The sequence below is a fragment of the Rhinopithecus roxellana genome, chromosome 20 (genome assembly GCF_007565055.1).
Source record: "Rhinopithecus roxellana isolate Shanxi Qingling chromosome 20, ASM756505v1, whole genome shotgun sequence".
Taxonomy (NCBI): Eukaryota; Metazoa; Chordata; class Mammalia; order Primates; family Cercopithecidae; genus Rhinopithecus; species Rhinopithecus roxellana.
The window spans coordinates 74330026-74340272 of NC_044568.1; the positions used below are offsets into that span (position 1 = coordinate 74330026).

Here is a 10247-nt window from a genome sequence, read left to right on the forward strand (position 1 = left end):
GTAGCTAGGACTATAGGCACACGCCACCACGCCCAGCTACATTTTTTTGTATTTTTTGTGGAGATGTGGTTTCATCATGTTGCCCAGGCTGCTCTTGAATTCCTGGGCTCCAGTGATTCACCCACCTTGGCCTCTGAAAGTGCTGGGATTACAGGCGTGAGCCACCGTGCCTGGCCTTCGTTGTTTTTATTGAAGTTAGGCTGTGCTGCTGCTTCCCTGAATTTCATGTTAGCATACGATTAACAATGTGGGAATTAACTATCAGCCCCAACTTCCCGTCCCCGCAAGGGGTAGTTTTGGAGCATCTAGAAAAATCCAAAAAAACACGATCTTCTCTCTCTGCTGCCAGAGTCAGACTGAGACTCTCTAACCCTTCCACGAGCTAGACAAGAAATAAGACTTTTTAATTTTAGATTCACGGGGTGCACCTGCAGGCTTGTTACATGGGTGTATTGTGTGATGCTGACGCTTGGGCTTCTATGGATCTCATCACCCAAATATTGAATAAAGTACTCGAGAGATAGTTTCTCAACCATTACCCTCCTCCATCTGTCCCTGCTTTTGGAGGTTCTGGTGTCTATCATTTCCATCTTCACATCCATGAGTACCCAGAGTTTAGCTCCTACTTACAAGTGAGAACATGCAGTATTTGGTGAGAAATAAGGATTTTCTTTCTTCTTCTTCTTCTTTTTTTTTTAATTGAGACGGAGTCTCACTGTGTCACCCAGTTCTGTGGCATGATCTCAGCTTACTGCAACCTCCACCTCCTAGGTTCAAGCGATTTTCCTGCCTCAGCCTCCCAAGTAGCTGGGATTACAGGTGTGCACCACCACGCCTGGCTAGTTTTTGCATTTTTGGTAGAGACAGGGTTTTACCGTGTTACCTAGGCTGGTCTCAATCTCCTGGCCTCAAGTGATCTGCCTGCCTCGGCCTCCCATAGTGCTGGGATGAGCCAACATGCCTGGCTGAAATAATGATTTTCTAGACCAATCCCAGCAGGTGGATTTCTTGATAGGTTGCCTTTTAGTGTAATCTTCCCTAATGTTTCTTACAAGATTCTCTTTTAGAGTTGGAGGATGGGAGAATCCATGGGACTTTATGTTAGGAATCACCTGTGCTGTATCTCATTTTGGGAGGTTCTCAACCCACTTGCATATTGAAGGCTCTAGGAAGTTGTATGGAAAGGAAATCTTTTATTCTGCCAAACTCAGATTTTCCAGACTTTTTAAATTTTTCCATCATTAAGGAATTTTGTTTTGTTTTGTTTTTGAGACAGAGTCTCGCTGTGTCACCCGGGCTGGAGTGCAGTGGCATGATCTTGGCTCACTGTAACCTCTGTCTCCCAAGTTCAAGTGATTCTCCTGCCTCAGCCTCCCGAGTAGCTGGGACTGCAGGTGTGCACCACCATGCCCAGCTCATTTTTGTATTTTTAGTAGAGACAGGGTTTCGCCCTGTTGGTCAGGCTGGTCTCGAACTCCTGACCTCAAGTGATCCGCTCGCCTCAGCCTCCCAAAGTGCTGGGATTACAGGTGTGAACCACTGTACCTGGCCTTTTTCTCCATTATTAGCATCTGCAGAAATAGTGATTCCAAGGAGCTCTGACACCCCACCTTCAGCAGTCCTGGCCAGAGGTCCTTAGGCCTCACCTCGTCTCCATGCATGTCAGCGTGACATAGTCCACTCTCTTCTCTCTGAACAGGACCCTGTTTTGTTTTCGGGTTCCCTCCGCATGAACCTGGACCCGTTCAGCCAGTACTCGGACGAAGAAGTCTGGACGTCCCTGGAGCTGGCCCACCTGAAGGACTTCGTGTCAGCCCTTCCTGACAAGCTGGACCACGAGTGTGCAGAAGGCGGGGAGAACCTCAGGTAGGCGGGGGTGAACGGGGAGACACCAGATAAGGTGTCCTAGGTGCCACCTTGGTAGGGGTGTTTGAAGAGTCTGTCCAGGTCTGTGTCAGACCTGGATTTGGATCCCAGCTGTGCCGCAGATAAACCATTTGTCCCTTCACCTCTTGGAGCCTCAGTTTCTGTATCTGTAAAATGGGTCTTAATCCAGGCTCTTCGTACCGGGAGGTAGAATAACCAGGATGGCCAGTACATTTCCCTTTATACACACCAGCTCCATTCAGTTGAGAGTGGCTGTCAGTCGTTAAGCTCTGGAAAGGCTCCTGTACCAGCTGGTCACTGGCACTGCTCTGAGCCCTCAAGTCCCCATGCACTACCCCAGCTGTCTTGGTCCTTCTGCCGGGATCCTGGAGCTCTGTCCATGACCTGGCAACTAAAGCATTAATGCCTGGCACACCAGCAGAACCTCTGGGGTCCCGCTCTGGTGGTGTTAGAGCCTGCTTCTGCTTCTGTTATCCGTCTCCATGACAACCAACCATAAAGCCTCAGTCACGTCCAACCATAAAGTAGTGATCATTGCTGCCATACGAGGGCAGTCAGCCAGGTGACTCTGCTGATCTTGGCTGGGCTCACATGCATGTCTGGGGGTCAGCTGGCTGTTGGCTGATCTCAGGGTCAGCTGGCTGTTGGCCTCAGGTAGGGCAAGAAGGGTATACTCCATGCATCCCTCATTCCAGCAGACCAGTTTGGCATGTCATGGCCATGGCAGGGGCACAAGAGCGTGCAAGCACCCATGTGCATCTCACAGTATTCTTTTGGCTGATGTTATGTTTGCCAGTGTCCCATTGGCCAAAGCAAGGTACATGTCTGAGTCCAGAGCCGCCTGTCATGGCCCCACAGTTGGATAGGGATGCATGGATATTAGCCCTTTTTTTTTTTTTTTTTTTCTGAGACAGGGAGTCTCACTCTGTCACCCAGGCTGGAGTGCAGTGGCGCAACCTCCGCCCCAGGCTCAAGCAGTTGTCCTGCCTCTGCCTCCCAAGTAGCTGGGATGATAGGTGCCTGCCACCACACCCAGTTAATTTTTGCATTTTTAGTGAGATGGGGTATCACCACATTGGCCAGGCTGTCTCGAACTCCTGGTGTTAAGTGATCCGTCCACCTTAGCCTCCCAATGTGCTGGGATTATAGGTGTGAGCCACTGTGCCCGACTTTTTTTTTTTTTTTTTTTTGCCTAGGCTGGAGTACAGTGGATTGATCTCAGCGTCTTACTCCTGGACTCAAACAATCCTGCCTCAGTCTCCCGAGTAACTGGGACTACAGGAGCATGCCACTACACCCAGCTTATTTGTTTATTTTTGTTTTTAGCAGAGATGGGGGTCTTGCTTTGTTGCCCAGGCTGGTCTCAAATTCCTGGCTTCAAGCTATCCTGCCACCTCGGCCTCCCAAAGTGCTGGGATTGTAGGTGTGAGCCACTGTTTTGAGAATGATTCTGAACCTACATCTTGCTGAATAGGAGATGTGCTCTGATTGATTAGTGATGTCTGCTGTAGACACAGATGTTGGGAGCGGACGTGCTTTCCTGGTCGAGCAACATCGAGTGTCTCCTTTCACATCTCCCAGCCTGGGCCTAGGTTCAGAGTCAGGGGTGGTTTGATCTAACACTGTGTCCTGGTCTTTTTCTTTTGGTCAAGTGTTGGGCAGCGCCAGCTTGTGTGCCTGGCCCGGGCCCTGCTGAGGAAGACGAAGATCCTTGTATTGGATGAGGCCACGGCAGCTGTGGACCTAGAAACGGACGACCTCATCCAGTCTACCATCCGGACACAGTTTGAGGGCTGTACCGTCCTCACCATCGCCCACCGGCTCAACACCATCATGGACTACACAAGGTGATGCCCCGGCACAGTGGCCTCTAGGCTTTGAGAGTTTGCCTTACTCACTGGCTCATTCATTCATTCATTCATTCAACACTGTCCTTATCCCTAGTGACTGCCCCAGTGGGTGGATCCTCTCTTCATCCTGAATGGTACCAGGTATTTCTTTTTTTTTTTTTTTTTTTGAGACAGAATCTCACTCCATCTCCCAGGCTGGAGTACGGTGGCGCGATCTTGGCTCACTGCAACCTCCGTCTCTGGGGTTCAAGCAGTTCTCCTGCCTCAGCCTCTTGAATAGCTGGGACTACAGGCATGTGCCATCACGCCTGTCTGATTTTTGTATTTTTAGTAGTGTGACAAGGTTTCGCCATGTTGGCCAGGCTGGTCTTGAACTGCTGACCTCAGGCGATCTGCCTGCCTCAGCTTCCCAAAGTGCTGGGATTACAGGCATGAACCACATGGTACCAGGTATTTCTGACATCATCTAGTCATTCATTCTGTCATTGTATCTGCATAGTGCACCTGCCATGTTCCCAGACCCTGGGGACTCTGTAGGCTGCTATCAGACAAGGTCCCTGCCTCTAGGACCAAGTAGCTTATTAGATAGAGGAGAGAAAATATACAGAGCAACAAACCAACAGGATTCCAGAGGGCAGCAAGTGCTGGGAAGGACACTTGCCGAGGAGATGGGATAGCAAGTGCCAGGCAGGGCCATTGTTTACATCGAGCACTGCAGGCCCAGTGCCTGGGGCCCACAAAAAAGGTTTTATTTTTTAAAAAATCAGAAGCAGGCCAGGTGCGGTGTCTCACGCCTGTAATCCCAGCACTTTGGGAGGCCAAGGCGGGCAGATCACCTGAGGTCGACAGTTTGAGACCAGTCTGGCCACCATGGTGAGACCCTGTCACCATTAAAAATACAAAAATTAACCAAGTGTGGTGGTGCGTGCCTGTAATCCCAGATACTTGGGCTGGTGAGGAAGGAGAATTGCTCTAACCTGGGAGGTGGAGGTTGCAGTGAGCTGAGATTGTGCCACTGCACTCCAGCCTGGGCAACAGAGTGAGACTCACTCCATCTCAGAAAAGAAAAAAAAAGAATATAATCCAACCTTGTTTCTATTTATACCAACACAGTCATAAAATAGAAATTTTAGCATTTTGTGTGGAGAAAGCCGCCTCCGCAGGCATCAGTGCCGGGGATCACAGAAGTCACAATGCGGCCGTCGTGCCAGGATCTTGGGGGGTTTTGAGTTTTGCTTGGGTCACCTCTGAGGAGGTGACATTTTAGCTGAGACCTGAACAATGAAAGGGAGTCAGCTGTGAGAAGATCTGGGACAGCGATCTGCAACCTTGTTCTCAAGGGCCGGGGTAGTTTCAGCTTCGCGGGCCACACGGCCTCTCGGCCACTTGACTCCAGTGTTGCCTTGTGAGCGCAGTCATAGTGCACAAATGAATGAGCATGGCTGTGTTCCAATAAAACTTTGTATAGAAAAACAGGCAGGGGGTCAGATTTGGCCTGCAAGCCGCAGTTTGCCAACCTTTGATGTAAAGGAAGAACATTCTAGGCAGCCAGTACAGCCGAATGTAAAACTGAATGAATGTGCTTCATGAGGAGGCCGTTGTACCTAGAGGCTGGAATTGAGGGGACGGGGTAGGAGATGAGGCCAGAAACGTAGGCAGGGGCTAGATCTTAGAGCAGCATGTAAGCATGGTGAGAAGCTTGGAACTTACTCTAAGAGCCCTATAAAGCCATTGGAAAGTTTTAAGCAGGGGAGTGACGTGAGTTTCTGTTTTATTTATTTATTTTTGAGATAGGGTCTCACCCTGTCACCCAGGCTGGAGTGCAGTGTTGGGATCACAGCGCACTGTGGCCTCAAGCGATCCTCCTGCCTCAGCCTTCCAAAGTGCTGGGATTACAGGCGTGAGTCTCTGCACCCAGCTGACATGATGTTTCTAGTTCACTGAGTACCACCTACTAAGTGACAGATACTGAGTTGGTGCTTTTGAAATATAGGGCATAGAAATGAGGACAGAAGTGGGCAGTGTCAAATCTTACAGGACCTAAAATATTAGGGGTCAGCCAACTATGGCCCACAGGCCATAGATCTGGCCCCCGGCCTGTTTTTATGAATAAAGTTTTATTGGCACACAGCCACATCTGTTCATTTTCTTGTCGTCTGTGGCAGCTTTCACACTATAAATACAGCAGAGATGCATAGTTGTAACAGAAACCATATGGCCTGCAGAGCCTCAAGTATTTGCTGTCTGGCCTTTTTCAGAAAAATGTTGCCAATCCTTACTGTAGACTATGGTAAGATCTTTTTATTTTACTCTGAATGTAATGGAACAGTGAATGTGAACAGTCAACACTGTTAATACTGTTCCCACCGTGATTGATGTGGGGTAGATATTAAGGAGGTGGCCTCATGGGAATTTGACATTGACTAGAAACAGAGATGGAGGGTGAGCAACCAGCTGGAAGGCTACTGACCAGTCCTAGCGGAAAGTGTTAGGGACCTGACCCAAAGCAGTAACTTGCCCAGGTCACTTGTCCCAGGGGCATGAGGTGCTCACCCCTCTCCTTCCTCTCATGTCTGTATCCCCTCCCCCTACAGAGTGATCGTCTTGGACAAAGGAGAAATCCAGGAGTACGGCGCCCCGTCAGACCTCCTGCAGCAGAGAGGTCTCTTCTACAACATGGCCAAAGACGCCGGCCTGGTGTGAGCTGCAGAGCTGGCATATCTGGTCAGAACTGCAGGACCTACATGCCAGTGATCAGGCAGGAGTCAGTACCCCTGGGAAACCAAGCCTCCCACACTGAAACCAAAAAATAAAAACCAAACCCAGACAACCAAAACGTACTCAAAGCAGCAGCCACCGCCATCCAGTCCCCTGCCTGGAACTGGCCATGAAGACATGGGAGAGACACAGAGAGGCAAGCTGCCCAAAACATCCTCGCCCTTGCCCCTGGTGCCCTGAGACATACACACAGCCTCATGCCCCCGGGAATACAAGTGTGTTCCTGGTGCTTCCCGCAGCTGAGTTTTGGCAGCCAGACTTCTGAAGGAATTGGTTGTATAGAAGATCCTAGTGACCAAATCCAGCCAGCTGCCTCGGATCTCTCCAGCCGAAGTCTATGGACTGCAAGTCTTTGAGATGCCTCTGGCTTCCATCACCTCTAACATCCTTGTCTGGGTCCACCCGGGATGCTTCATTTCCTTGGGGCTGCAGTTTTGAGGTTGAGGGGCCTGGAGAAAATCATTCCCTCCCCTTGGCAGTGTCCCAGGGCCCTGGATGGTCCTTTTACCAACATCTGGTCTTCCAGGCACTCAGAAGCTGGGAACCAGCATCCCAGCGCCAGCTCTACCAGTTCTTGCTTCAGGCCAGAGGCAGCCTCTGCACTCCCAAGCCTGTCCTCTTGGAAGGGACCTGGTTGGACTAACGGATAACCTGGACCTGGAACTGCAGGGCCAGGGGATTGTCTCGTAGGGCCAACGTTCCACCTGGGGTTCCCCTCCCCATTCAGCCCCACTCCAGGCTTTCCCTTGCTTTTTTCTTTTGCTCAACATTGTAAGAACAATCAACGCTGTTATTACTGTTCCCACCATGATTGATGCGGGGTAAATAGTAAGGAGATGGCCTCATGGGAATTTGACATTGTCTAGAAATAGAGATGGAGAGTAAGCAGCCAGCTGGAAGGCTGCTGACCAGTCCTAGCAGAAAACGTGTTAGGGGCCTTGCCCGAAGCACTGTTGGTTGCTTACAGTGTTGATTGCTTTTCTTTTTTCTTACCGCCTCTTTGCTTTCCCTCTCATGGTACCTGCTCATGGTTATGAAGCTTTCACAGTAAAGAACACGAAGTACCTCCCAAGTATTGCCAATGGGTACCAAAAAACGTCCCCTTGTGTCCTCTCCTTTTTTTTTAGATTTTAATTCTCCCCCTTGGCAGCCGGTTAGTCCCCCAGCGGGGCCAGCATTGTGGAGAACTTGACGTTTAGTTACTGATGTTCTTCCAGGACACGAAAAGAACCCATCTTTGAATATCGGTGATGTTTTTTTCTTTAAGTACTGTTCCAGGGAGAAAAACTGTCTCAAAACTTGAACTTCTTGGGAAGAGAAGTGTTAGGCTGAGAAGTCACATTCCCAGGAAATAGGAGCTCACCCTGTGTCTGACCGTTTTGGTCTCTGTATTCCTGGAAGAAAACGGAGAAGCAGCATCTTTTAAAGCCTGTTCTTTAATGTATCTCCGTTGGAGCCCAAAGTGAAATCCAGAAAGCAGCCAGAGCTGATGGCTGCCCCAGGACTCATACTTACTAAGAATTACATCGCCGACTTCAAACCCAGAGAGCATCTTTCTTTTAGGTGAAAACACATATATTTATTTTTTGTAAGTTATACCATTCTTTCGCATTAGATAAACCAAGTTTTGGGGGATCCTTTTGTAATGACTTAAACTGGAAATGTGAACATTTGCAGTAAAAAAATATATATATCTATATATTTTATTTCTTTCTAAACAGTAGTTCCCTTTCCTTCGGGGCCTCAGCGAGGGTTCCAGCCATCTCCTGCAGGGTCAGGATCTGGCATCTTCCTGTTTCTGTTCTTTCCTTCTGACAAGTTGCCTCTAGTGGGAGCTGTTGCCAGAAAGGGCAAGTCCTGGACATCACTAGTCGGATGGGGTTTATTGGGAAGGCGGGACAGCCGCAAGGTGGACGGAGTCCAGGCTTTGTTGTCAGACAGATCCTGGCTTGTCTGCTTGTACTGCTCTTGTCATTGTTCTTGTGACCCTGGGAAAGTCACTCAGTCTCTGTGCCTCACTTGCTTTGTAAGATGAGGCTAATCGTACGTACCCTGTGAGCAGTGATGTGTGTGGTACTTGTAGCCTCGGTCAAGTTCTAAGACACAGGCGAGGCAGAAATCACATGTGGCCAGAATGATTCTTGAAAATCCTGCCCTCCCCCTGCCTCTTCTTTCCCCCTAGAGACAAGGTCTCACTCTGTTGCCCAGGCTGGTGTGCAGTGGCACAGTCCTAGCTCACCGCAGCCTCAAACTCCTGGGCTCAAGCAATCTTCCTGTCTCGACCCCCTGAGTAGCTGGGACTACAGGCATGTTGCCACCATGCCCAGCTAATTTTTAAAATTTTTTATAGAGACAGGGTCTTGCTATGTTACGTAGGTTGTTCTTAAACTCTTGAGCTCGGGGGATTCTCTTGCCTGAGCCTCCCAAAGTGCTGGGATTGAGGCACCTGGCCTGAAAATCCCTTTGTGTTAGTCCAGAGAGGCAAGGCTGTGCTGCAGTAACAAATTCACCATAAAATCTTGGGAAATGATCGCAAGGCTTTATTTCTTGCTCATGCAGTTCTGGATGAGGGTCAGCTGCCTCTCTAGGGTAGCTGACTTCCCTGTGACAAGTGATCCAGGCTGTCCTGGTTTTATCACATGGCATCCCAAGGGCTGGCTTCCAGGTCCCCACAGCAGGAGAAGGGAGAGGGGACGACTCTCACCCACTCTTCCCTGTCTGAAACCAGAACTGACGCAGTCAATCCCACTCACAGCCCGTTGGCCAAAAGGAGTCACATGACCCCAACCCAACCACTGCGGGAGCTGGGAAATGGAGGGGTGCCTGTGGAAGAGAAGTATTTTTCCCTTTCCTATGTCATGTGGTTCCCGAGTTTGGGACAGCGGAGTAGTCAGACTAGAGTGTTTGGTTTCTAACTTTGAGTGCGTCTGGGCGGTAAGGAATGTCTGTATTTGGGGAGTACACTATTTCTGCCACACCTAAAACCATGCACCAAGTACATGAGCAGATGGAACATTCTAGCACTGCCGTTGTTCCCTCAAGCCTTCCTGTCCCCTGATTGAAACTGTTGGCTTGCCCTAGGGACTGTGGTGTACAAAGATGCTCAGAGAAGAGCCGGCGCGGTGGTGACCATTCGAATGAGTAGTATTGTCTGGGTGCAGTGACTCGCCCCATTGAAACTGTTGGCTTGCGGTAGGGACTGCAGAGTATGAAGTTGCCTAGTGAAAAGCCAGTAAGGTCATAACCATTAGAGTAGTTAGTATCGGCCGGGCATGGTGGCTCACGCCGGAATGAAGTCATTGGCTTGCATTAGGAACCACGGAGTGTGAAGGTGCCCAGTGAAAACCTGGTGACGTGGTGACTATTAGAATTAGCAGTATTGGCCAGATGCGGTGGCTCATGCCTGTAATCCCAGCACTTTGAGAGGTTGAGTTCAAAACCAACCTGCCTGAGACCAAGAGTTCAAAACCAGCCTAGGCAACCTAGTGGAACTCCGTGTATATAAAAACTGTTTTTGTTAAATTAGAAGTAGTTGAGGCTGGGCGCAGTGGCTCAAGCCTGTAATCCCAGCACTTCGGGAGGCTGAGGCGGGTGGATTGCCTGAGGTCAGTAGTTCAAGGCCAGCCTGAACAACATGGTGAAACCCCGTCTCTACTAAAAACACAAAAATTAATTGGGCATGGTAGCACATCCTGTAGTCCCAGCTACTGGTGAGGCTGACAGGAGAATTGC

The 10247-nt window shown here is 49.6% G+C and overlaps 1 protein-coding gene across 2 annotated transcripts in view; it reads left to right on the forward strand.

Moving 5' to 3' along the window:
- Window positions 1-8221, forward strand: part of ABCC1 (ATP binding cassette subfamily C member 1) — a 192732-nt gene extending 184511 nt beyond the window's left edge. For both annotated transcript variants that reach the window (XM_010370871.2, XM_030924928.1), the window contains 3 exons: window positions 1700-1866; window positions 3540-3734; window positions 6332-8221. In XM_010370871.2, the coding sequence (XP_010369173.2) occupies window positions 1700-1866; window positions 3540-3734; window positions 6332-6440 (471 nt within the window). In that variant the 3' untranslated portion in view covers window positions 6441-8221. The remainder of the gene's footprint in view (window positions 1-1699; window positions 1867-3539; window positions 3735-6331) is intronic.
- Window positions 8222-10247: the final 2026 nt, after the last annotated feature.